The sequence below is a fragment of the Thunnus thynnus genome, chromosome 18 (assembly GCF_963924715.1).
Source record: "Thunnus thynnus chromosome 18, fThuThy2.1, whole genome shotgun sequence".
NCBI classification, from domain to species: Eukaryota; Metazoa; Chordata; class Actinopteri; order Scombriformes; family Scombridae; genus Thunnus; species Thunnus thynnus.
This window is the reverse complement of record NC_089534.1, coordinates 22,478,190-22,503,768: the sequence shown is the minus strand read 5'-3', so window position 1 is coordinate 22,503,768 and position 25,579 is coordinate 22,478,190. Positions and strand designations below refer to the sequence as shown.

Below are 25,579 nucleotides of genomic sequence, written 5' to 3'. Positions count from 1 at the left end.
TCTGCAGGGCCATCCTGTCCTGTGAGGAGCTGTTCCCATACCAGGTGGTAAGGCTTCCTGTCCTTCATTGGGTCGGGTACCCGTGACCCGCAAAAAAAGTGTTTCGCAGGTGGTATTTTGTCTTGATTTTATTTCTGGTTGTGGTTCTGGGTAAAAAAACAAAGAACATGTGGGTTGGATTGTGGGTGTTGGATAAATATATTTATTTAAATATATTAAAATAAAGCTAAATTAATAATAATTCAATTTAATGTTTTTTAATCCACTGACCTGCATCAATCCTTTCTGGTCCTTTCCAAATCTGCTCTGTTTTCTGCACCACCTGGAATATGAGAGCCGCTTCAATCAGGTGCGTTACTAACAGACACGGTAGCTGTGGAGATGTGCTGTGCAGTATTATGATAATAAGCAAAAAATATCCATTTAAATTGTATTTCCTGAACTACCTTTGTTTTAGATCACTATGAGATGTTTCCATTGCACTTGGTTATTAGCTATAGGATATGTGGTTTTGGTCGGGCTGTGGATCTTGTATCAACGAGAAGGGTTGGGTTGCCATATGTGCAGGTAGCGGGGCGGGTATGGTATTGCAGGTGCAGGGGCAGGTCTTGAAAATCAGACCCATGCAGGACTCTGCATCAGGAAGCTCTGCACTGCAGCAGAGTTGAAGGATAGCAGGACTTTCTGTGAGACCTCGAATATCCTCAGCTCTCTGAGGTGATACAGGTGCTGTCTTGCCTTTAGTGTCACAGTATCAATATGTGTAGTCTGTAGTCCTCGGTAATATGCACACTGAAGTACTTAAAGCTGCTCACCCTCTCCACTGGGGTCCCGCTGATTTGCAGTGGGGTATAAGACCTCTGTCGTTTCCTGTCATACTCAGCTATCAGCTGAGTATGACAGGAAGCTGAGCAATCAGCTCCTTAGTTTTACTGACGTTCAGGGAGAGGTGGTTGGCCTGGCACCACTGTGACAGGCCTGCCAACTCCTCCAGATAGGCCGTCTCATCATCATTTGAGTTCTGGTCCACTACAACTCTGTTGTCCACAAACTCTATGATGGTGTTGGAGCTTTGTTCGGCCATGCGGTCGTGTGTGTATAAGGAGTACAGCGGAGGGCTCAGCATGCAACCTTGGGGGAGCTGTCATGATGAGGGTGAGAGGGTTGGAGGTATGTCTGCCCACCCCTAACCTTAACCCTGAAGCATGTGGGGACCAAGGACTGGGCCAGACAAAGGTTGAAGATGTTTGGGAACACTGGAGCCAGGACATAAGTGCAGGACTTGAGAACCTGCCCGGAGATGTCATCCGGACCAGCTGCTTTATCGGTGTTGACCTGCTTCAGTGCACTCTTGATCTTGTAGGCGAGAGAGTTTTCCTCTCCCGGTGATGTGCTGACAGTTGGGCCAACGCTAGCATTGTTAGCCTTGAAACAAGCATAGAAGATATTCAATGTCGGTACTCACTATTGGCCTGTTCTTATAGTACATTCTAGTCTGCAGACCTTGCCACATGCACCTGGACTCATGTTGCTGGAACTGCAATTCCACTCTGTCCTTGTAATGCAGGCTCTCTTTTTTTCTCATTCAGTTATTTTTTCATGCTCATCTTGTCTTGTTCTCACTCTGTCTTTTATAGCTCTCTTTCTCTCCCCATCACTTCTCCCTGTCCTCTATGAGTCACAGGTCTTTGGTTGACTGACTCACAGGTGTTTGAGATCAGTACAAGTGCTTTTAGAGCTCCAGCGTAATGTATTGAGTGATGTTTGTAGTGATGGAAAAGAATAAGAATAAAAGGTCTCATTTTATTTTTATCATTTGTTCAGCCTGCCTATAATCACTTTAGCTGCTCCTCTCTGAAATGTCCTGCATGATTCATTTGTCATCTGCAGAAATGAAGGCGAAAATTGCTTCGTGATTCTGTCGCTTACTTTGGGTATGGGCTGTCAGAGATTGATTATACGCAAGTAACAATTGTAATACGAATGGTGCAAGGTGAAAGCTAGTTAAAGGGGCAGTTCTGGGTCATTTTCAATCCAGACCAATAGAATCTTATCAAACACTAATCTAACTTGATGTAGTGTTCTAAGTACTTCTAGTTTTCAGGGAGAGCTGCTCTACACAATGTAGCCGGACCAAGGTGAACCTGAAATCACCAAAACATGCAGTTTGCCACACATGTACTGCAATGACACCTGCTTACGTCTGTTTTTCAAATGATCAATAGCCTGAAATTTCTTTGTAGTATATTTCCCTATTAAATGTAATTTAAATAGCACAAAGAGGCTGAAAGGTAGGACATGTTGGTACTTTTATACATCAAATACAATTTCATGTATAAACTTCAGATTAGGGAAAGATATTCACATCAACCTGCTCATCTAATTACTAGTAAATATCAGATTTTTTTAGGGCTCCAATTTGTCCCAATTGGGAAACACTGTAGAAGTCTGTGTCAAGGAACAATCAGTGCATCTCCCGTCCAAGGTATAAAAGATCAAAATTGTTTCTGACATTCACACTAACAGAATCAACAGTTTGTACTCACTGCATCAAGTTTCTGGTGCTCTTATAGCTTGATTTTAAAGTCATAAATAAAAGCTTCTCAGATATCCAAGGAAGTATGGTTTTCAACCTCCAGGGATAAAATACTCTTCTTCCCCTTTTTTTTGAATATGACATAAATGTGGTAGAAATCCAGCACAGTAAACAAGGCAATGCTTTATGCGCTGGCTCGTTTACTTGCTAAAATGTATCAGATAAACTATAAACTGACAGTTTGATGCTGTTTTTATACAACTCTTTGAATCATTTTCATCATGTAAATAGCTGCGGGGACATTAATGTCAGCATGTTTGTATGCACTGACACCTAAACACTACCTTCTTCTCTATTTCTTCTTCTCTACAGTTTTTGTCCATTAGAGTTCAGTACATGTGCTACTTTGGGAAATGCAATCAACATTTTGAAATTCTAGCTGTTGCCAACTATTAAATTAATTGCCAACTACTTTGATAATGATTTTGAGTCATCACATTTGAGAAAGAGAAATTCTATGATAGTAAACTGAATATGTTTGGATTGTGGACTGTTGGTCAGGACAAATGAAGACGTTTGATGTGATCAACATTTTTCACCATTTTCTGACATTTCATAGACCAAACAATTAATCAATAAATCGAGAAAATAATCAACAGATTAATCGATAATGAAAGTAATCATTAGTTCCTGCCTTAGTTCTTGCACTAGGAGGATATTCCCAGTGTTCATTTGTCAGCACTATACTATAAAAATGTGTTCACTATCCAAGGTAATTTCATCCACAGAAATGTTTCCTCTCTTATCTCCGTCTGTCACAAACAAAGAAAGGTGGGAAATGAGGTGTCAACAATTTGACGGTTAGTATAATTGAACACCACACGTCTCCAGTGAAGACAGGGTGTCTCTGAGATATGTTTAGAAATATGTCGGTGACATATTGACTTTACTTGCTTATTAGACAAAGCGATTTAATCCTGGTGTCAACATGTGTGCTGATGCGTGTCAGCAGGGAAGTGTGTGGGATGAGGGCTCCAACTTCCACTGTTCCACTCTTGTCAGCTGGCAATTATCACCTGAGAGAGGATCTGTGATTGAGTGCATTCGGTCACAAAGAAGTTGAGACTAGAACAGGTGACCCATCTATAGACACAGTGCTCTTTTGGTCATGTGAAAGGCCATTTCAGAGTGCTGCAAGTGCTCTGCTTTAGTCAGCTGCTGCAGACATAGAGACATTCCACGGGGCAGGTTGAAAATCTGTTTGTCCCTTGCGAAGGAAAAATGCATTTTTTTTTACTCTAAGTAGTCATTCCCCTATCTTTTCAGAGTCTCCCACACAGTCTTCCTTTCTCAGCCACATTTTTCTTCTCTCTTGCTCTGTGTTTTCTCGGGCTTTGGGCAGGAGATTTGGAATAGCAGTCTCCCCTCATCCTCCTCTCCTTCCTCTTCACTGCTGCCCAGCTGAGTTCCTGACATACCAGACAAGGCAAACAGCCTCAGATGGCAATTCCAGGGACTTAATGAAAGGAAAAAGGAGACAAGGAGAGGGGAGGTGGGGAGCAGTTAAAACAGGGAGGGATAGGATATCGATATTAACTTTGTGTTATAAGGAAAAGGCAGCAAATACACAGTGTCCACACAATGGTATTGTTTTTGGTAGTTTTAATGAACCAGTATTTAGATGGATATCTTGGTTAAGATAGTTAAGATGGCCTTTTAGCTTCTCAAATGAGAGCATGCAAGACTAATTTGAAGCAGACAATATCAGAAACCAAAGAGATTATCTTAAGAAGAGGAGAAAGGTGGAGACAGGAACTTTTTCTGCTGTCTTTAGCACTTTCACCAGTCAAGAATTTTGCCTTTTTTCTGCGTTCTCATACTTGAGTGAGCAAACAGCATGAGGCTTAATATCAAACATTAAATCTTTTGCAGAATCTGGAATCACTTTTTAAAAAAACATTTAAACCTTCACGGCATAAATACTTAAAGCGTTGGATGTGACATTTCCAGTTGATTTACTGTGTAATAAAGCACTTAATCTAATCTAATCTAGCCTAAAGATCTGTTTTGTCTGAACAAAACACCCACACTAAATTTGCTAAATAGTTGGCCAATACAGCCAATACAACAGATTTGTTAACCATCAACTCTGCCCTTCTTTCCTCCCATTTTTCATTCTCTCCTCATTTTGTTTTCTCCTCCCCATGCAGTGTCGCAGTCACTCGTTCCAAAGACGTGCCTTCATTTGGACCCCCAATCCCAGAGGATGTGACCTTCCCCAAGTCTTCTGTGTTCCGGGACTTCTTGCTGGCTAAAGTCATCAATGCGGAAAATGCTGCCCACAAGTCTCACAAGTTCTGTGCCATGGCCACCCGAACACGGCAGGAGTACCTGCGTGACCTGGCTGAGCGGCACACCACCAGCACGCCCATTGACCCCTCTGGAAAGTTCCCTTTTATCTCATTGGCCCACAAGAAAAAAGAGAAGAGCCGGCCATATGGAGGAGCAGAGCTGCGCAGCCTGGGCGCAGTGTCCTGGCCAGTCCACGCTGAGGATCACGGGACCGGAGGGGAACTAGAGGCGCTTCTGGCCATCTCAAATGACTTTCTCATCCTCTTGGACCAGGAAGCAAAGGCTGTGGTGTTCAACTGTGCCACTAAGGACGTGATTGGCTGGACACTGAGCAGCCCTGCATCTTTACGGATTTTCTACGAGCGGGGAGAAAGTGTGTCCTTGAGGAGTATCAGTAATAACACTGAGGATTTCAAAGAGGTGGTCAAACGTCTGGAGGTGAGAAGATACACAAACTAGGACATTACACACATGGGTGACTAAATTAGCAAACCTGACCTCACTTATAACAAGATTAATTAGTGATTATTTGCCATATTGTCATAATATTATCAATCACTGACATTTGCTGGTCTGCCTGCCCTCTGCCGTCAGAGCTGAAGGCATGGCAACTACTCATTCAAAATCAAATTAGGTCAGTTGGGGCCCAATTCATTTGCCAGAGAAATGACATACCGTAGTTTGTATCAACAATAATTATTTTTGGTCCCTGTTACAAACTGGGTTACACTGCAGGTTCTGCAAAATTAAAGCATACTCCATGTGGTTGTTGGAGGACTCTAGACCAAAGAAAGGCTAAAGGTGACAAACATTCATTCGTGTAGAGAAAAGTGGTAGTAACTCAATCAATGGACTAAAATGCTGTTGGCTGCCATTGATTATTTACCTGGCCAACTCACACAGCCTCTCTCTCCTATGATTCACTGTTCTGTCAGTCTGCCAGAATGACAACATTTCTGTGTCTACATGCCAAAGCTGCTGTCTCATTACTGGTCTTGGCTTATTGAGAGAGTTTCAGAAACACCTCTGGACAACATACTCCTAATGGCTCATACACCTACACATACAGTGAAGTGGTGCTAGCTCTTCCTTAGCTGTTTCCATGGAAACTGGTTTTAAAAAAAGGTGTTTTCTTATGTAATCATCAGTGCTTTAGAAAGCATTCATTTCCCCAGCCTCTCCCTACCTTCAAACTGTGTGTGTGTGTGTGTGTGTGTGTGTGTGTGTGTGTGTGTGTGTGTGTGTGTGTGTGTGTGTGTGTGTGTGTGTGTGTGTGTGAGAGAGAGAGAGAGAGGGAGAGAGAGATGGTTTTTATCATGTATTTATGTAACCTGGATTGAGTCCAGCATCTTTGATTTGCACACAAGCATACAATCATACTTGAACACACACACACACATCGTTATTTGGCTCAGTGCTCAGAAGTGGATCACTTTCATGTTGCATTTTATGTATCTAACGTTAATCTTCAATCATTTGGACTACCTCGGTGCCAGAGAGGGGAAGGGAAGTGGCCTTGGGCCACCCGTTTTTTGGAGCTCGTCTCTCTCTCTCTCCCTCTGCGTGTCTCTGTTTCTGTCTCTTTCATTTGGGCTCTCTTTTCTCTCTCATTTTTTTCTTTTATCATTCCCTTTTTCTTGTACTCTCTTCTTCTTCCACTCCCACGCACACATTCAGAAACATCAGAGAGCATCATAACAATTCCTATCAGGTGCCAGTCTGCAGCATGGTTTATTCACGCTTCACAGGGAAGCGTGAATAAACCATGGCTTCTGTAGAGGTTTTGCTAAGGCCCCGTTCAGATAGAAAAATGCAAGGCGCACCGGAGCCACCAGGCGTGTCACTAGAGGGAGAGAGAGGGATCAGTTGCTGCAGAGGACAGTAAAAAAAAAAAGTCTGGAATGAGGATTGATTTAACCGGATCCTGTGTCATGTCATCTGTTGCCCTTTGCAATTTGATGGGCTGTTTCTCCTTAAAAATTCAACTATTTTGAAAAAAGAAGGGTGGCCTAAGAGTTGCGTCCTTCCATGAAAAAATATGAAGTTTAGAAGCGCTTCCTCTAAGAGACGCATCTCTGTGTGAACACGGCCTAAAGTGTCACAGCAAGAGATACACCTGCTTTCATTTCTGTTATCTGTCGTGTGTGTGTGTGTGTGTGTGTGTGAGAGAGAGAGAGAGAGAGAAGGCATGTGCACACATCTCTAGTGCAAGGTGTACCACTTGTGCTGAAGCACTAATTCATCGTTATTTATGACCATAAATCCTAGAGATCTTCAGGATCACTTTAGTTGAAGAAGACATTTTAAAAAGAGAAAGCATGTGTACATACAGTATGAACTGAACATGTGTACATGTCTATTCTCCTTGCACATATATGCAGACCTACACTTTTCCAGACTTATTGATTCAATGCAGAAGTTTTGAAGTAGCAGGCCTAATTTACTGGCATTTTATCTGAAAAATCTACCTTTAGTTCACTTTCATCCAACCTTAAGAACAGATAATCTCAGTAATTGTCAGAGCGTCGTGGAAATTGTCTGAAAACACTAAACACACATATCAAATAATACACAAAACACTGCTGAGTGTTCTATTAAGTCTTTCCAAACAGCACCTGATTCTATACATAGAAATAGTGTTTTGTGTTCTTGCACATGTCACTGAAGATGTAGAAGATAAATATGTTGATTAAAATGCTTCTTGATTTGACTCTTTCCTTTTTCTCTCTCTCTCCTCTTCTGTTCACTTCTTCTCTTCACTATTTGACTCATTTGCTCTTTTTTTTATAATTTCCTTTCCCATCATTGTTGTAACTCCTTCTCTGTTCTTTCTCTCTGCATCTCTCTGCTCTCCCTATGTTCAGTTCTTGACTAAGGGATGTGAGACATCGGAGATGACGCTTCGTCGAAACGGCCTCGGGCAGCTCGGCTTCCACGTGAATTACGAAGGCATTGTGGCTGAGGTATCTGTCTGTATATAACTCTGAAAATATGCTCAAAAATTGTCTTGCTGCTGTGTATTGCCTTTTAGTTGACCGTCGAATAACAGATTTTTATATTAATTTCATATTGAACATCATGAATCGACCTCATATTGAATGAACTACCTGTGTTTTTCAGGAAAATGATCTCAATATTTCAATCAATGAGTGAGTGAATGAAGCATCTCACCGCTGCCGTTTATAATAAAACTAAATTGTCTCACTATTAGGTGGAGCCATACGGATACGCATGGCAAGCAGGACTGCGGCAGGGAAGCCGATTGGTAGAAATCTGCAAAGTTGCCGTAGCAACACTGACCCACGAGCAGATGATTGACCTCCTGCGGACCTCAGTGACAGTGCGTGTCGTTATCATCCCACCACACGATGATGCCACTCCACGCAGGTACGTGGGACCAGAGATTTGAATTCTCTTAAAAGCACTTGTTTACTAATATGGTGATTTGCTTATTATTTTGGAGAGACATGTCACAATGAACAAAACACTGCATTAATTTCATACCAGAAGTTAAATGGTGTGCACTCTGAAGGACATTTAAAGAGGATTATTTTGTCAGTGGATAGCACAAGCCAAGAGTTAACTGGCCCTCATCAGGAGTCACGTAACTTTAAGAGACCTAATAAAATGCCAGTGCATCTAGCCAATTAAGATAAAACAGCAGATGTACTGCTATTAAGAGGTGCTTTTTATTTGATTCACTTGATATTCAAAATGTCACAAATCCCAAATCTTATTAAACCTTTTTAACCCCCGTTAACCCTCACCGACGGAGACTCAAACTAAATCTCCGTCCTCCTCTACAGGGGCTGTTCCGAGCTCTATCGCATGCCTGTGGCCGAATACAAGGGCAGCAGCAGCGATAGCGGCTCCTTCGAATACAAGTTCCCCTTCCGCAGCAACAACAACAAGTGGCAGAGGACGTCCAGCAGCCCTCAGCAGTCCCTGACTGCCTCGCCACAGCCCCACACACCCAACCGCGCCATCAGCCTGGGTAGCTCGGTGGGGAAGACCCTATCAGCTGAGAGGCTGGAGAGGGGCGCGGTCATCCCACGCAGCGTCAGCAGCGACGGCCGACCCCTTGACACCAAGAGGTAGGAGCCCGTAGCCTTTCTTAACACACATCAGTGGAATATAGCATTCATATCAGAGGGAGAGTGGGAGTGGTTTGTGAAAGAGCGTACAAACAGGAAAATGTGGATTTCGAAGTCCAGAACTCAGCAGCTGGTGAAATAATCGTTGAGTCATTGGTATCTATGAAAGTTTTCTTTTTCATGTGAAATGATAAATATTTGCAGCTTCCATTTTCACCTCTGACAATAAAAAAAACAAAACAAACTATAGATTCTGCAAGCTATTGTGTCTATAAGCTTACAAAATGCAGCCATTGGGTGTTTAGTAGATCTCTAAACAGAGGCTTTTAAGTTTTCATGAGGTTTTTTTTCATCCAGACTGTGTGGGAACTCAGGCTGCATAGAAGCAGTCAATGGAATTTCCTCTGAAGGAACAACTTAGAACATTTTGCTTCTACAATACTTAGCTTTGTTTATTTCTTGTTCCTTTAGTTCCTTCAGTTCCATCTGCTCATAAATTCTTACAGTTCCTGTGTGTGTGTGTGTGTGTGTGTGTGTGTGTGTGTGTACGTACATACACCAGGATGTCTCCAGGCAGTGAGAGCTACAGCCTGGCCTCCTCCCTGGCGTTGGGTCGTTCCCCTCACAATCGCAGCTCTCCAAGCAACCTGTCTTGTTCCAGTGACACCTCCGGAAGCTCTGCCCATTGGAGACAGAAGTCCATGCCTGAGCAGTAAGAAAGACGAGGGACAAGAGATCAGCGCACGTTTAATGCAGATTATGATGTAGTGAATCAGAAAAAGCTGAACAGAAGCAACAAATTTTTATGAACTTCACTCAGTGTGATTAAAAAAAAATGTATTCTGCCTTGACACTCTTTGTTTTGTTATTTTATTTATGTAATTATTGTCATTGAGTTGATGAATGATAATGTTACAAAGGGCATATCTCTTTTACAATTACTGACCTATTTGTTTCAATTCAACTGAAGCAAATTTGCCAAATCCAGATTTTATTTTTTTGCAGTATAGCAAAAGTTTGCTTGAAATGTTTTATTTGTAGTTGTAGTGTAGTTGGGTGATAGCATTTGTGTGTCTTTGTCTGTGATAGTAGTCTTGACAGTCTTTTTTTAGTTGTTGTTGTTTTTCGCCTGTGTGCTCATTTACCAGGTTTGCAGGCAGCCGCCATTCTCCAATGTCTGCAGAGAGACAGGTGGTCGGAGAGGGCGGGTCGAGTGGAAAGTCCACTCCTAACTGGTCGAGAATGGAGGACGGTGGAGGAGTCGAACGAGGGTCGACAGGTGAATATAACTCATGGAGAAATAGTAGAAATAAACTAATAACAAGAGAGAAAGATAAACATCAGTTTGTGGTTGTGTGTGCGTACATACGGATGTGTGTTTATATAAGCAAGCAGGAATGTGAAGGACTTAACTCTTGCTCTCTTAAATAACGAGGAAGGGAGGGAAAATGTCAGGAAAAAGCCTCTTCATCCATATTGCTAAATCTGTTGAAATCACAGGTATCCAGAAGAGCCTGTGTGTGTGTGTGTGTGTGTGTGTGCGTGTGTGTGTGTGTGCGCCTCGTCCGCCGGAGACAGTTTTTTTGTCACAGAGATTCTAACTCTGACAGCATTGCCATACACACACACATTGCCTCCTAAGCAGCACTACTCTACCCCTTCTCCTCCTCTTCCTCCTCCTCAGCTTGAGAGAAGGTCTTAATGTCTCTGCAAACAGACAAGAAGGTGGGACATAATGAGGAACAGAAAAAGGAAAGAATAATTGAAAGAGGGAAAAGGGTGATGTTGTGATCTCAATTTAAGTACGGAGCAGTATTTTTTCCTCTGTCACTTTTCTCTCTTCTCAATAAGTTTTAATAATGGAGGAAGGGAGGGGGAGAAATTCCTTTCTTTCCTGTCAACACAGCTGGCCAACCTACTCTTTGTGTGGCTTTCCTTCACCCCCCCTCCCTCCGGTCCGCTCCTTATTCGCCACTGCTGCTCGTATTTGCCTCTCATTCATCTTTTTATCCTCTCGTACATTGTCTTTCATTTAATTATGAGTATTTTCCCATGAACTGTTTTTTGGGAGTTTTCTTCTTTTCGTCCAGCTCGGCCACTGAAAGCCACAGAAAACTACATGCTCCTCTACTGCCCCTTTGATTCCCAGCAGGATGTTGCTTTGGTTGATTGTTGACCAACCTACTTTCAGTCATGTCCTGAACCTGTTTCTGTCCGCCACAATCACAGAGAAAGGCCTTAGTCTCTCATTTGTGGTTGTTTATAGCACTTATGTCTTTATTGGTCAGGGAGGGACAATTCAGGCTGGGCCAGCTGAGTCTAAGTCAGCCAAATGTCCAGCCCTTCATAGTCCACTATGCAGTCTCTGTGGTTTAGGGTTCTGTCGTTCCCTCTTCCTCTCTCTTTTTTTTTTTTTTTTACCCCTTGACCCGTTAGTCTTCAGCAATGGTGATGTGGCCATGCTTCATCCAGAAATAACACAAGTCACACAGAGGGCAGCATACTCACTTTTGTCTCTCAGCTCCTGTCACACTCAAACAAGACAGCAGAGGATTTTCCAGCCTTTGCCTTAACCATTAACGTAGTCTATGCAGGGCTTTGTATGGAAATAATTTATGCAGCGGGATAGAAACAATATGAATGAATAAAGAAGATTGCATGTTGTTTCTACCGTTAAGCACAGCACTCGCTCTATTTCTTAGTGTACATATTAACCTAAGATGCTGGTAAATTGCTTTTTGTTTGTCATGAAATATCCAATACTGAGACTAGTCACATATACTGCATATTTATGCACAGTCACTCAAACAAGCAGGCATGCACACGTGCAACCGTCTCTAATTAGTGCAGAGAGCGCTCTGGGCTGCTGTGCAGAGAAAACTATGCAAAGTAATGAATATTCTAAGTGAGATATGGAGGAGGAGGAGGAGGAGGAAGAGGGAGGGGGGGGTTCCTCTACATTTCTAGATTCACCCCAGCAGATGTTATGATACCTCCCTTAGCTCTCGCTCTCATGGTGCTGTGGTCATTAGCTGCCTACTCTGTATGTCTTGTTGCATAACATCTAGACAATTACACAACAGTCCCATTTATACCCTGAGTTTCGCTTCAGGACACACACACACACACACACACACACACACACACACACACACACACATTCTCTCATGCGGTACAGTTTGCCTAGAACAAATAAAGCCAGCAGGGACCATATGGGGACAAATTTCCGTTTGATGTGCGTTGCTTTTGATGACAAGTGATGTGGGTTTTTGTTCATGGACACAGCAGAGGCAAAATGAAAACAATGTCAGCGTTATGAGCCTCCTGGAAGCATGACTGCTGTAGTAGCAAAATACACATAAATGAGCAGAGCGGGGAACAACTTCTTTGTTGAATCATCAACAAGTCATCTCTTTATACTTCAGGGTTTGTGCATGTGTTTGTCACCAACTCCAACTGTGTGTATTTCTCTTATTTATTGCAGAGGCGCCAGTCTCCAAGTCCGGTCAAGGCTACTCCGGAGGTCCCCGCATCCAGAGGCAGGAACAGGTCATCCACCTGTCCCCCAAGAAGGGCAGCCAGGTCAGGCTTTACACCTGTCAAATGACTTCCATCAGGACTTTGACAACACAGTTTGATGTTTTTTTTTTATGTTCTTTCTTTCACTACAGTCGGACGGCCCTTACTCCGGTCACTCTAGCAGTAACACTCTATCAAGCACAGCTTCCAGCGGGGGCCATAGCGACAGCGATAAATGGTACGAAATGGGGGCGGGTGGAGGCTCCAGTGGAGACCAAGGTGAAACAGAGCCCAATGGCCTGGGAGGAGGAGGCTACCTTCAGGGCGCCTCAGCCGACAGCGGCATTGATACCAGCTCTTATGGAGCCTCGCATCATGCTCACCCCCACTCTCATCATGGCAGCGCCACCTCCCTGCTGGCTCCCAGCGGAGGCAGAGAGGGCAGGGAGGGCAGGGACCGGTCAGCCTCTCCATGGCACAGCCCCACCGAGGGAGGTCGCAGGATGCTGGAGAGGTCACCTGCTGCTGCCGAGTCCCCAGGCCCCCCAGGAGAAAGGAGTCTGGACGGGACAGGCCGAAGCCCACCTACTCATCTCCTCGTTAGAGACAGCAGCACCTACAGTCTGAGTGATGCTGGATCACACTCAAGGTCTGTGTTTGTGTATTTTTGGTGATATTTAAGTGTTTGTGTGAGAAGGAGAAGTTGGAGTGACTATGCAAAGCTTTAAGATACAGTATACAATTTTTATGCTTTAAGGAAGTTTTTCCAAACCTTGGTGGTGGGACCCCCTATAGAGTTGCAAGATAAATCTGAGGGGTTGTGATATGATTAAGTTAATAAAGAATAAGAACATTTTTGCTATGCTTGTTATTTCTGACTTTACACTTTACAACTCTAAAAAGCAATTTAAATGAAACAATCTCATAAGTGAATTACTTTTTGGTTGAACTGCTCACAGTTAATAAACATAAACAACCTATGATGAGTGTTCATGGGTAGGTATTGCCTGGCTATTAAAGGTTACAAGCCTTAAAGACTGGGGACCAGCTCTTGTACCTTGTGAACAACAAAGGGCAGAGAAACCCAGTTAAATGATGTGCAGGCGGCATATGAGGTTGCAGGTATGACATTGAACCTCTATTAGCTGATAATCAAACAGCAGTGGGCAGTAGATCTTTGTACTGCTTGTTTGTATTGTGAAAGACACACAACCCTTTTATTTGGATTCAGCCATGACAAGCTGTGTAAAAAAAAATGTTTCAGGGCTTTAAGTTCTCAGGCACCATGACTGATCTCAGCCATAGAGAAATTTATATAATACTTCATTCAACACATTGTACACATTTTCTCTTGGACAACTTTTCAGGCCCACAAATCTTTTCTCGCTTTAATCCCTGATATTTTCATCATGAGTATGTATTATTTATGACAACTTTGTGTACATGTGGTATTTTCCTTACGTGCGTACAGAGCCATCAATTCAGGTCAGCATATACGTCATGTGTCGTTTTGTGTGCAGCATTCAAGTGGAGTAAAAACCACATTGATCTGACACAAACCAGTATTATGCCGGTCGGGTTTGAAGTGCACCCACCATCACCTTAACAGGCATAAGCAGCTGACCAATAGCCAAACCCACACAGACAACTGAATACATCCTAGAAGAAGAGAAACAGTTGTGTGTATTTCATTTCATTGACCTCTTCCACTTCGTCATTTGTCATCCGCAGTATTTGCATGACCTCTGCAACATGTTTCCAATTCTCATAACTCAGGCCAATATTTCTTCATCTGGGAAGAACACACACTAGACCACCTCCCTTTCAACAAGAGTTTCCTGGAAGCCGAGCACAGGAGTAATTTCAACTCCCTCTTATCTCTCCACATTATGCTTCAGGAAATGTGGAACACGTGTCCAACTTTTCATAGCTGAACTGGTGTTTAGAGCTGAGAGAACTCCAGTGCCACAGCCTTCTCGTTTAAGCATGTCTTAATTCACCCGCTCAGATAGAGTTACAGTTCATGACCTGGGCATCATCTGTCCAGCATTTAGGCTACATATGTGTTCTGTCAGAGTGGCGGTGAGGGGGAATGAGAGAGGGCTCATTCACAACTAGACAATTTTGCTTATTGTCATGTCTATATGATGATGTTTCACTGTTCAGAGTTTGACACTAGAAGGCTGTTTTCACATTTCATCTGCTGGAAGTGGAAAGTTTCTCTGTGCTCATTGAAAATCTGATTTTTTAAGAGGCGGGCCTACAAGCATGATATGTGACATCACAACTAGTTTGGAGCCAATCCTGGTCCAATCTTCTATTTACACAAGTGTCATGTGGAAGCTTGAAGCCTCCAGTGCAATAACACTGAGAATAGAATTTACAATGAAGTGGGAGACATCTTGTGTCCAGCAGGAAAATGTCTGGAATGAAATATAGTTGCATATTTATAGATTCTTGAGAGAATCTATAAAGATGTAATTTTAGGAATTTTAACAAGATAATTGAACTTTTTTTGTGAAAAGCAGACCCAAATTATTATTCACACTAGAGTATTTTATCCACATCTTAAAACCGGTCTGGAGGATCTTTAAGATGATGTTTTTTGGCGTTTTGCCTTTTATTTGACAGTTTTATTTAGTGGAAAGAAACAGGAAGTACAGGGGGAGAGAGATGGGGGTATGACATGCAACAAAGGTCCTATAGCTGGGAGTTGAACCAGGGATATTGTGGTTATGTGGTATGTGCCTTAACCATTAGGCCACTGGGGTGCCTCCAGTGTTTTCTTAACTGTTGAGATTTGAGAACAGCCTGTTCCTGCTGGGCTCCTAGATTAAAAATTACACTATTATGTGTCACATAATGCTTTGCCCAAGGCCAAAATTTATTTCCTAAGGGTCTAAAACTATTCTCTCCTCAAATCAATGTAAAGATCACATTGTTTTGAGATGTTTTTCAGACCAGAGGTTATGATACTTGCATGTAGTTTACATAAGCCTCAAGCTGTTTTGTTTTTTGCATTGCTGTCATGAACAACCCCTCTCATTTCCCCCCTTCTGTTTTCTCACCTCGGTCCCTCAGTGCCAGGCACTCAGGCCATAGCTCCCCCAGAGAGGAGTCTTCCTCTTCAGCCACCTCCCCTTCATCTCAGTCCTCAGTGTCCCCCGGGCCCAAGAGCTTCTATCCTCGCCAGGGAGCACAGTCCAAGTACCTGATTGGCTGGAGGAAACCCGGCTCCACCATCAATTCTGTTGACTTTGGAGACACACGCAAGTAAGGATGGAGGGGGAAAAAAGACATAAGGAAACAAGAGGACAATTACTAGCACTCAGCCTGTGAAAACAGTTGAATCCTTACTGCCTGGAAAAATAATCCCTGATGATGTCATAGTGATGTCATCAGTTTGGAGACTAATCATTTTTAACAGAAATCTTGTGTTATAAACTGGGGTGTGGGCATTTACCAGACAGGTAGGGTCCAGTGAAAGTTGCAGTATGGGAAATGTAGGAACCAGATTTTTTTTGAAGTTTGAAGCATACTAAAGAGAAAAAGTGAGGATATCTTGGCTATGTCGCATTAATATTGAACATTTTTCCTTAAACCTGTCTGTAATGAATCCCTCAACTTTATGTATTGAGTTATAAACGCCTTGCTCAAATGCACAATAGGTGGTGTTTGACATCTCTGTTATCTCAGCATTTCTCTCTAGAAATGATTATTTTTAACTTGTAATGGTAGTATTTATAGAACACGCCTTTCGTATATACAATTGCATTTGATTACATTACTTGTCCACTCACTGTACTCATACTGATGTCTATCAGTAGAAATAATATGCGTACTACTTGATTACCCCCTTGTGGCTGAAGAGGATATTACACTAAAGGCTTAACAGTGATGCAGTAACTGAATGCAAATTGCATTTGAATTTCCTTATTCCTTATGATTTATCCATGTTTAATTAAAATATAGTGGCAACACTTAGGCAATGTTATATGTATCTACAATGAAATCTAATGGCTTTGGTTGTTTAATCTTCTGGCTATGTGTGTTGTTTTAGGAAGTCTCCAGGAGAGAGTGGAGGGGATGTTGTTCCCACACCGGCAGCCAGGCCCTCACTTAGAGATATGCATTCTCCTCAGCTTCATGCCAAATCTACTATGGAAGAAGATGTGAAGAGGCACAGTGCCCCAGACAGCCCTCCACCACCACGCAGACATAAGGAAAAGGTACTTTTACAGGCATGTTTGTGAATCCTGTTACAGGGACAACCTGTTCATTGAAACATTATGAAGGGACTATCCTAAAATTACAAGACATTTAACTTCTGTGAACAAGGTTTCTACAGCTTCTCGGGTGAATAAAGTTAAATAACAACGGCGTAAATCTCATGTTCAGAGTCAAACCAATAATGAACTCATCCCACTTACAAGTATTGTGGGTGTATATCTTATTCCTCTGTGCTACTGCACTGGATGACATCTTCTTTCACCACACAGAGAGTGGTAACCATTGTTTAGAAACGACTCCAAAAAAATAGCACCAACAAGATTGTAATGGTCAGTAGAAAGGTTCCACTGCGCATGCGTGGGAACGTGCTTCAGTTTGCAAAGCTTCGCTAGCTTGTTGTGCTTCATATCACAACCTCTTGACTGTGTACAGAAGTTCTTTGAGAAATTTATATTGTAGCACAAAGTCAAGAGGTTGTGATATGCAGCAAAATGAGTCAGCAAAGCTCTGTAATCTGAACTGGAGTTCCCCACGTGCAGCGGCTGTCTGCACATACAAAGAATCTCTCTCCTGAGAGTTACAGCCTTAATCACTGTTCATCCGCTCTTTGGATCCATTTCTAAACAAACAACTTTAATCACAATCTTCTGGGGGCAAAGGAACATGTGACCCAGTGCAGCAGTGTGTCTCACTGATGTGTTTTTAATCATTTTTGGACAACAATGAGGTCTACTGCACAGAGGAATACAACATGTCAGGCTTTGGATAAACACACAGTATCTGTACTGTAAGTGGAATGAGTTCATTGTTGGTTTGACTCCCTCCTTCCTTCCCATACAACTTTCCTTTACTGGCGTTAACTGTGTGAGCAAAGATCAAATATCTAAGTTAAAATCAGGCAATAATTTGCCATCTATTTGTTGCCAGTGTTTTAAAGAAATAATCAAACAGTAGGTTGTTCAGCTGTCACTGCTCCTTTTTCTCTCATAAAATGTATCCATGATACAATAACTACTATAAAGTTTTGCTAACCTTAACCTAGATGTAGAGTTTCCCACACACAGTAGCATGGATGTACCTGATCTTTACACAGGAGTTACATCAGTTCTGCGTATCAGTAAATGTCAATATTACATCTCTGTACAGCACTCCCACAAATCACCACCAGGCAAGTCTCCCAGCCGCCGTCGCTCACTCCATCGTACCCTGTCGGATGAGAGCATTTACCGCGGCCAGCGCCTTCCCCCCCTGAGCGACTCAGTGGCTGAACCGGCACTAGGAGCTGACGTTCTCTTCAGCTGCTCCACCCTTCCACGCTCACCCACCACCCGCGGCGTGCCCCTGCGAAGGCCCTCCTATAAGCTGGGAGTAAAACTCCACGGTAAGAAAGAGGAGGGAGGGTGTAGGTATCAAATACACATCGGTATTTTAGTAAGGCCTTGTGTGTCATTTCTAAAGGAAAAGATATTTTAGGTGCTTGTTTCTACTTTTGAGCAGTTCTTCGTGTTACAGAAATACATAATGCTCTTACATTTGATATATACAGCACTGAACTCTGTTTGCAGGTGACCTCTCAGCATCTGACACGTCATTGGTGGATTTGGTGGAACGTCACCGTGGACCCCTCCCTCAGGAGCTGATGCCTCTCCCATCTTCAGACAGGGACAGCCCCCTTGAGTGGACACATCTGGTAGATGTGGCTAATACCTTTGAGAGCGAGAGAAACACACACTATGGTACGGCCAAATACTCTCACTTTAACTTTACATAATTCTGTTTTGACTCTCAAATAAAGGTAAAGATAACAAACTGGCTGTACAATAGCCTTTCATCATGTGTATATGTATGTTACACCACCAACATGCTTACCTGCATTGTCAGCTTGAGGCCTCTGAGCTTTTTCATTTTGTCTTAATTCTGCATTTCATTCAACCTGCTGATTTATGTTCATGTCTCCATCCTTCCAGTCCAGAGAAGTTTTGTGTTTGGGGATTCAAACCACCGAAGCAGCGGTGCCTCCAGTCCTCAGCAGCCCCACATAGAGCTGCAACCTGCTCCACTGTCACGGCCCTCATCAAGGTAACACCATACCCTATTAATACCTGAAAGACAATATGATTACAGGCATAGTAGTAATAGAGATAGAGATAGATTCACACTCAAGAAATAAATACGAAATTAAATCGAATCAAATTATTTCTAAAAAGAGTTCAGATGAATTCAGTGAGTTCTCTCGTGTGTTTTTCTTTTTGTTTTGATTGGTGTTATATGGGTGTTATTCACTCCTCAGCACTGAATACTAAATGTCTGTTTGTTTCCACAGTGAGGGTCACATAGGGCTGGAGAGGAAGGTGACTAAACTAGAGGCTATGGTAAAGATGCTCCAGGAGGACCTGAAGAAGGTGGGAAAAATCACACAAACATGACATACATAAACAGAACAGCACAAACTCACACAAGGATGCATAGAATTCTTATTAATTTCCTTGTGGCATATCAGTAAGTTTTGTCTGCATGAACACTACCTCCTCTGCATCCTGCTATAAAGCATTATTTTCTGGTTCCCCTTCAGGGATGAAAAATGAAAGCCTTCGCTTCATTTGCATAGAGTGGAACAGGGAAGAGGAGGCGTAAAAACATATTTTGTATTCAATAGAAAATACAAAGTCAGCAGTCGAGCGCTGCCACTGTTGTTTCGGCTACGCCCTGCTGCTCATCGACATTAACTGCTGACTTTGACTAAAGTTCAATCACTCAATCTTATTTTGTACTTCAAGTCACCTCAGGAACGGTTCGAGTTTTCTTGTGTATCTTTCTAAGCATACTTCTAAATTAATGGACACAAATGGTTTCTAATTCACACACACTGTGTAAAGATTTCCGTTTTATTTCAATCAAAAAGGCTCAAAAGCAACTTTCAGGGATGCATTTTTTGCTTGAGATGTGTGTGATATTTTCCACACACCAATGTTAACCCGAGCTGACTCCCCAGCATCAAATAATTCTTGCACCATCAGGGCAAGAATACATGAAAGGATCCTCAGTGAACTGTGACTGTGAAGAAAGTCAACAACAAGGTGCAGCTGAGGTGTTTCTGCAACGTTTACTTGGTGCTACACTGCCCAATATACGCCGACATAACATTCCTTACACAATTATTCCAGCCGCTCCGGTGTCTCCTTTGACCCCAGACAGTATAGATCCATAAATTTAGCATCAGGCGTTGTTTTTGTAGTCCTGATTTATCCAGTTTTGGTGATCGTTGAGCTTTGTCACCTTTTTCTCTAACGGGCATGGATACTTGAAAGGGCTGCTTCTGCTGTAGTCCTTCCTTTTGAAGGTTGGAGTTGTTTTCAGCTCATTCATATCATTACACTGAACAGCTATTTTCAAACTTCTGGCCTACCTGTAATCAAGCCCGACCTCTCAACAGCGAAACATCCTCACCCGCTAATGTGCTGAAGTTTGATCCTGAGTGTTGAGCAATTTCTTAATTCTACTTTGTAGTTTGGAAACATTCATTCTAATGTTTAACTTTTTAATAACTGATTTCATTTATTAATCGTATCCGATCTGTCTCCATCTGTCACAGGAGCGTGAGGAGAAGGTCCGGCTTCAGGCTCAGATCAAGAGGCTCTGGGAGGACAACCAGAGACTGCAGGAAGAGTCGCAGACCTCCGCCGCAAAGCTCAAGAAGTTCACCGAGTGGGTCTTCAACACCATAGACATGAACTGACTCTCGCCTGCACATTTTAAATCACACACACACGCACACACACACACACACACGCACGCAAATGCATACATCAGCACACACAGTCTGGACGGAGAGGCACCGGGGGAATCTACACTGACAAGAAACCGTGCACAAGAAAAGTGGAGATTTAATCCCAGTTCGGCCGCTGCTGGACTCAATTACTCTGATGCTGAACCCTCCAACCACCTTCCATTTGGCTTCAAACATCAGGGGGGGGTTTTATTGTCTCAGTCTCCACAGACCATCTGTTAAACTACTCAGGATGAGACTCAAGAAAAATGAGTGTCGCTTATCAGATTATGTCCTCTACTCTCCTATGGGATCACGAGAAGGTTGCTGAATTGATCTTTCTCTCATCTTGCTGTGCCAAAATCTTTCCGCCAAATTGCCAACAAAGGGAAAGCTATTCCCCTCCCTGCTCTCACTTAAGAAGTCAACTTCACCATGAACATAAATGATCTCCTCATCCTCCAGACATGTTCTCTCAGTGGATGTGCTTCTCTTTTTAGGACAGCTTACAGTAGATATCTGACCTTTTGTGTTTCCTCATTGTTCCGTTTTTTTTTTTTTGTTTTTTTTTTCAAATGTTGCCCAGCTTCTCTGAAAGGTGAGTCTTTTGTGCCAAATCAAACCCGCCACAGCAGAGGGTAGCAGAGACACCCAGGTGACTTAAAAGAGGAAGTCTCTGAAGTGCCAAGCAGAGTCAGACAGGTACGCAGCAAATCTGCCAGCACAGCTACTTAATCTTCGTTGTGACACAACCATACACACCTATAAGAGCAGAGTAATAAATCAACATTAAGCCACAAGACCACCGAGCACAGGAAGGGTTTTCGTTTCCTTCAAACGGAGAAGTTTAGCACCTGTGTTTTCTCTCCTCAAAGTTGCTGTGAGATTCTTCTGACCGCTTGAACGGTCATCGCGGCTGTTTGTCTCTCAGCCACCAACATGGAGGCAGGTTTGATCTGCCTCCACACAGGAGGAAAACTTGGATTTGTACAGTATTTTTTTTTTTTAATTTATTCTCCTCTGTGACACTCAGAACTGGATTACAACAATCCTATCTGTCTCTACAGCACAACAACCAACACCCGACAGAGGAGTGTGTTTAAAAGCCATCGGCAACGGTGCCATAAAACAAGACTGATATCCAGAGTGCTTTGGTCCATCCCAATTGTATGTGTCTTAAAAGCAATAGGAAGAAGTCCTGTCTCCCTCTCGCAAAAAAAAAAAAAAAAAAAAGGGGAGAGAAAGTTTGATGTGGGGAAAATACGTTTAAAAATCAAGATTACACTTAACAAGATACTGATTTCTGCTGCACAAGAGCCTCCATCTTTCTCCACTAAAGCAGCGAACATCCTGCCGTGAGAAGAAGGAAAACGAGGACTCCACTCATCATCCCACTGTCTGGAATACAGAGAGCCAGCTGATAATAAATGACAGAGACATTTTTTTTGGGAGGGAAAAGTTGAAAGGTCTTGTTTTTTTTTTTTTCCCAGGTTAATTTATTTCCTTGTATTATAATTCCAATAAATAAGTTGTTCTATTCGTACAGTACAACTGACATCAGTGTTAAGTTCCTCAAGACAAAAGGTCACTAGCTATATTATTTAAATGGCTTTCTTTCTTAATTCCGGCTAAAGCCTGACTATATGCTTTTTATTCTGTATTATGTTGTATTTTGTGGTGCCCAAGCCTGCTGTCGTGTTGCTTACAGTGCCCTCTAGTGATGACCAGTGGAAATGTCATGAGTATTAAATGTGCCGCCAGTCACTCTGTATTTTCCAATGCCTCTTCAGCAATCAGTCAGACATCGTCCGGGAGGCCACATGAACACAGGACAGGACGAAAAAAAATCAGAAGCCAGCTTTGAGAGACAATCAAAGTTTGATTTTTGATAAAGGAGCAGACCTTAGGTATACTCGTATGTGTGTACGTACGTGTGTGTGTGTGTGTACAAGTGCGTGTGTGTGTGTGTGAGTTGTCTGTGTTTAATGTCTAACATCTATAGTTTTCCTCAGGTTCAGTCTTTGTTGAGAACACGAGGATCTTTTGACAAGTTCCTGAAGTAATTCAACAAAAAAAAAAAACACTTATATGGTTAGATTAAAAACCCCATGACAAAAGGGAGATACAGTACCTTACTGTACCAGTGGCAGTGTGTGTTGCCATTGTGTGAATGTGCATCAGTCTATCCAGCCGTGCCTACAGTCACTTATTTTGGTCATTTACTCCCAGGCAGAGCAGGGGACGTGCCTTTGAAACAGCACCTGGGGAACAGATGAAAGGGAAAAAGCTCTCCTTTTTCTTCATCCTGAAAAATAAACACACCTGCTAACACACACACACACCTATGATTTTTAATCAAGTTCATATCGCATGCCCCGCCTCATAAATGTTTGTCTGGGGAATCTGCTGCGAGGCTTCTGTGTTACTAACAGCCTTTCTCTTGTTCAGATGAATATTTGCTCTGAACACAAACAGGCTGAGCAGTCTCCAGATATATAGAGAGAGGGGGAGAGAGTGTGTGTGAAGTGTATGGAAATGTTTCTGTGTGTGTGTGTGTGTGTGTGTGTGTGTCTCATCGCTTTCAGTTAGGTTCAGTATGTTTTTCAAACCAGTTGGCCCTTGTAATAAGAGAGAATTGGAAAAATAAGTTTCCCCCAAATCTCAAAGCTACTTAAAACAAAACTATTTCCTCTGCCAGGTGTCTGAAACTACAACCTGAGTGTCGGGGCTACCATCAAAGCCCTTTTGATGGAAAAAGAATTCCCAGTTTTTGAATCTCTTGAAGTAAGTTTGCATTTTGAATTGATGCAATTAAAAAAAAAAACAAACGCTGCAGCGTATAGCACAACGGCACCCGGTCTGAATGTAAAGAGAATATAAACAAGCCTAAAGAAATGTGATGTTTACTCTGACATATTCATTCAGCTCTGCAGTTTTGCAGAGAACTGAGTGGTATCTTTTAAAAAAAAAAAAAAAAAGCAAGTCTGAAGAAGTCATGGTTCTGTTTTAAGAATCTTTCGTGGGTCTGTATGGACAGTAACAACACCAGTGGACAGTCAATAGCTGAAGTATTCGCTCAGTGAGATGATTTGGTTGTTTCAACAGTTTAATAAGTCGGCCAGTTGTGAAAAGCAGTCTGCATTTTCGCCTCCGTAGTCATCCAATAATGTGAAATTGAATCGAAAACATACACAAAAGATGAGTCATGTAGGCAGAAATGTTCCTGATACGTTTTTGACTGTACAATGTTTGCCATTAAGTTGGATGTCAGATACAGTTGTCAACCTTATACAAAGAAATCCGCTGATCCAGTTCATGTAGTGCGAATGTTGTTATTTTCAGTGCATATATTATTTTTTTTGTTTGTTTCTTTCCTCAGCTGTGTTTTTTGTTGCTTTTTCAGAGGGATATGGGAAATGTGAATGTTCAGATGTTCCATTTTGTAATATCTTTTACTGTTAAGAACCTTTGCACAATGTTTTATATAAATGATTGAGTTTACAGGTTTTGGATAAGAAGGGTGAATCGATCCATTTCCTGTGAAATCTTGTATAGGTGTACTTTGTTGCTCCGTAGTTTTCCTGCCAGTGCAGTTCCTGACAAGCAAGAGGAAGGTGCTCGAATTTATTCACTTCAAAAAAACAAAAAAACAAAAAAAATGAGAACGTCTCTTTTCCTCAGGCATCACTGATCAGACAAGGGCAGGGCTGGATGTTGTTTGTATTGTAGGGATGCTTGTTTTCAGTCTGGCAAACTTGCGAGGTCAGTGATTGCATCAGGGAGGAGGAAGGTTTCACCGAGCTCGGAGTCACAGCGTAACCCGCTGTGTCGTGATCTGTTTAGTTTTCCTCCGGGGTGGAAGAACAAACCTAAAAGTAAAGCGATCAGCTCTGACTCCGAGATAAAGCACACAGATATCATACGTTTTACAGAATACAAATACTGTTTAAATCCCAGATCCATTGTCTTTGTAAAATGTTCAAGGTATGAAAAAGACATTTGCAGTGATCACAGTATTAAAGTTTATGAAATAAATAAATGCCGTTATCGATTTGTGGTGCTCTTGTTGTTTTTGTTAGGAAATTGAGAAATGCTTGTTTGTGTCTAGAGGCTTTTTTTTTTTTTTTAATTTGTATTGATCTCTTGTCTTCTTTTTAAGAGCAAGCAAGCCAGTGTCTCACGTTTACCTTTCTGTCCCTCGCACACAATAATGACAGCTGACTTTAAGTCTGAGGGAAGAGGATTTACTACACTTTCTCCTGTAGAGCTGCTGTCTGATTGCATCTTGCAGTGAGTAACCAGTGAGTGGGGAAAGGGTAGAGGTCTTGGATTTGGACTATAGCTGCCTCAGGCTCCCATTGTTCCTCCTATCAGGCTGATTCACCTGATTGCACTTTAACTGTTCTCACAGCCGGAGACAGAAACCAGCTCGCCTGCGTTACGCTCATTATTGGGAAGCTGTTGAGCACGGCTGAAAGAAATGATAGAAAATGATTAGTTCTGATGTCAACATGTTTGTTATTTTTTCTCTAGATAACACAAACCACAGACGTTTTCTTCCTTTAAACTCCCTCTAAAAAGCATGTTTACATGTATTGGAACTAAATATCATCATTACCCTCATCCAGCACTGCAGCAAATTACCACTACAGCACTACTGTTTAAATAAGTTAAACTAGGTTTTGGGTTTCAGCGTGATTTCTGGAGCAATAATGATGTAGAAATAAAAGCACAGTAGGCACAAAAGGCAGTTGATTTGAATGCCATATGTGTGTATTTAATTTAAAAATGCAAGAGTGAAGTTTGTATTACCATCCTTGGACCAGGATGCCTGGAATCCATCACTGCAAAAAATCCCCTTCTACAAACAAGCAAAATATTTTAGTTTTAGACACAATCACAAGATGCAGTTGAAAGCTTCAGGAAAAGTGACTAAGTGGACCTTGACTTCTCCGGAGATTTGTTTAAAGGGAACCTATGATGCTTTTCATTATTTTCAGTCATATATATAACGTTACAATGTCAGATGATCATATTAAACATGGTCAAAGTGTCAAATAATGAGGTAAACATATGTAGAAG

The 25,579-nt window shown here is 42.2% G+C and overlaps 1 protein-coding gene across 2 annotated transcripts in view; it reads left to right on the top strand.

Annotated features, from left to right (window-relative positions):
- Positions 1 to 24,548, top strand: part of sipa1l1 (signal-induced proliferation-associated 1 like 1) — a 96,821-nt gene extending 72,273 nt beyond the window's left edge. Inside the window, exons 13-28 of one of the 2 annotated variants that reach the window (XM_067571645.1) lie at positions 4,747 to 5,326; positions 7,753 to 7,851; positions 8,100 to 8,275; positions 8,695 to 8,982; positions 9,545 to 9,694; positions 10,131 to 10,261; positions 12,467 to 12,564; positions 12,654 to 12,739; positions 12,905 to 13,150; positions 15,583 to 15,774; positions 16,562 to 16,730; positions 17,878 to 18,112; positions 18,297 to 18,467; positions 18,699 to 18,810; positions 19,055 to 19,133; positions 20,324 to 24,548. In XM_067571645.1, the coding sequence (XP_067427746.1) occupies positions 4,747 to 5,326; positions 7,753 to 7,851; positions 8,100 to 8,275; positions 8,695 to 8,982; positions 9,545 to 9,694; positions 10,131 to 10,261; positions 12,467 to 12,564; positions 12,654 to 12,739; positions 12,905 to 13,150; positions 15,583 to 15,774; positions 16,562 to 16,730; positions 17,878 to 18,112; positions 18,297 to 18,467; positions 18,699 to 18,810; positions 19,055 to 19,133; positions 20,324 to 20,467 (2,956 nt within the window). In that variant the 3' untranslated portion in view covers positions 20,468 to 24,548. Of the gene's footprint in view, positions 1 to 4,746; positions 5,327 to 7,752; positions 7,852 to 8,099; positions 8,276 to 8,694; positions 8,983 to 9,544; positions 9,695 to 10,130; positions 10,262 to 12,466; positions 12,565 to 12,653; positions 13,151 to 15,582; positions 15,775 to 16,561; positions 16,731 to 17,877; positions 18,113 to 18,296; positions 18,468 to 18,698; positions 18,811 to 19,054; positions 19,134 to 20,323 lie in introns of both variants that reach the window. The other variant, XM_067571644.1, reaches the window with a different exon arrangement.
- Positions 24,549 to 25,579: the final 1,031 nt, after the last annotated feature.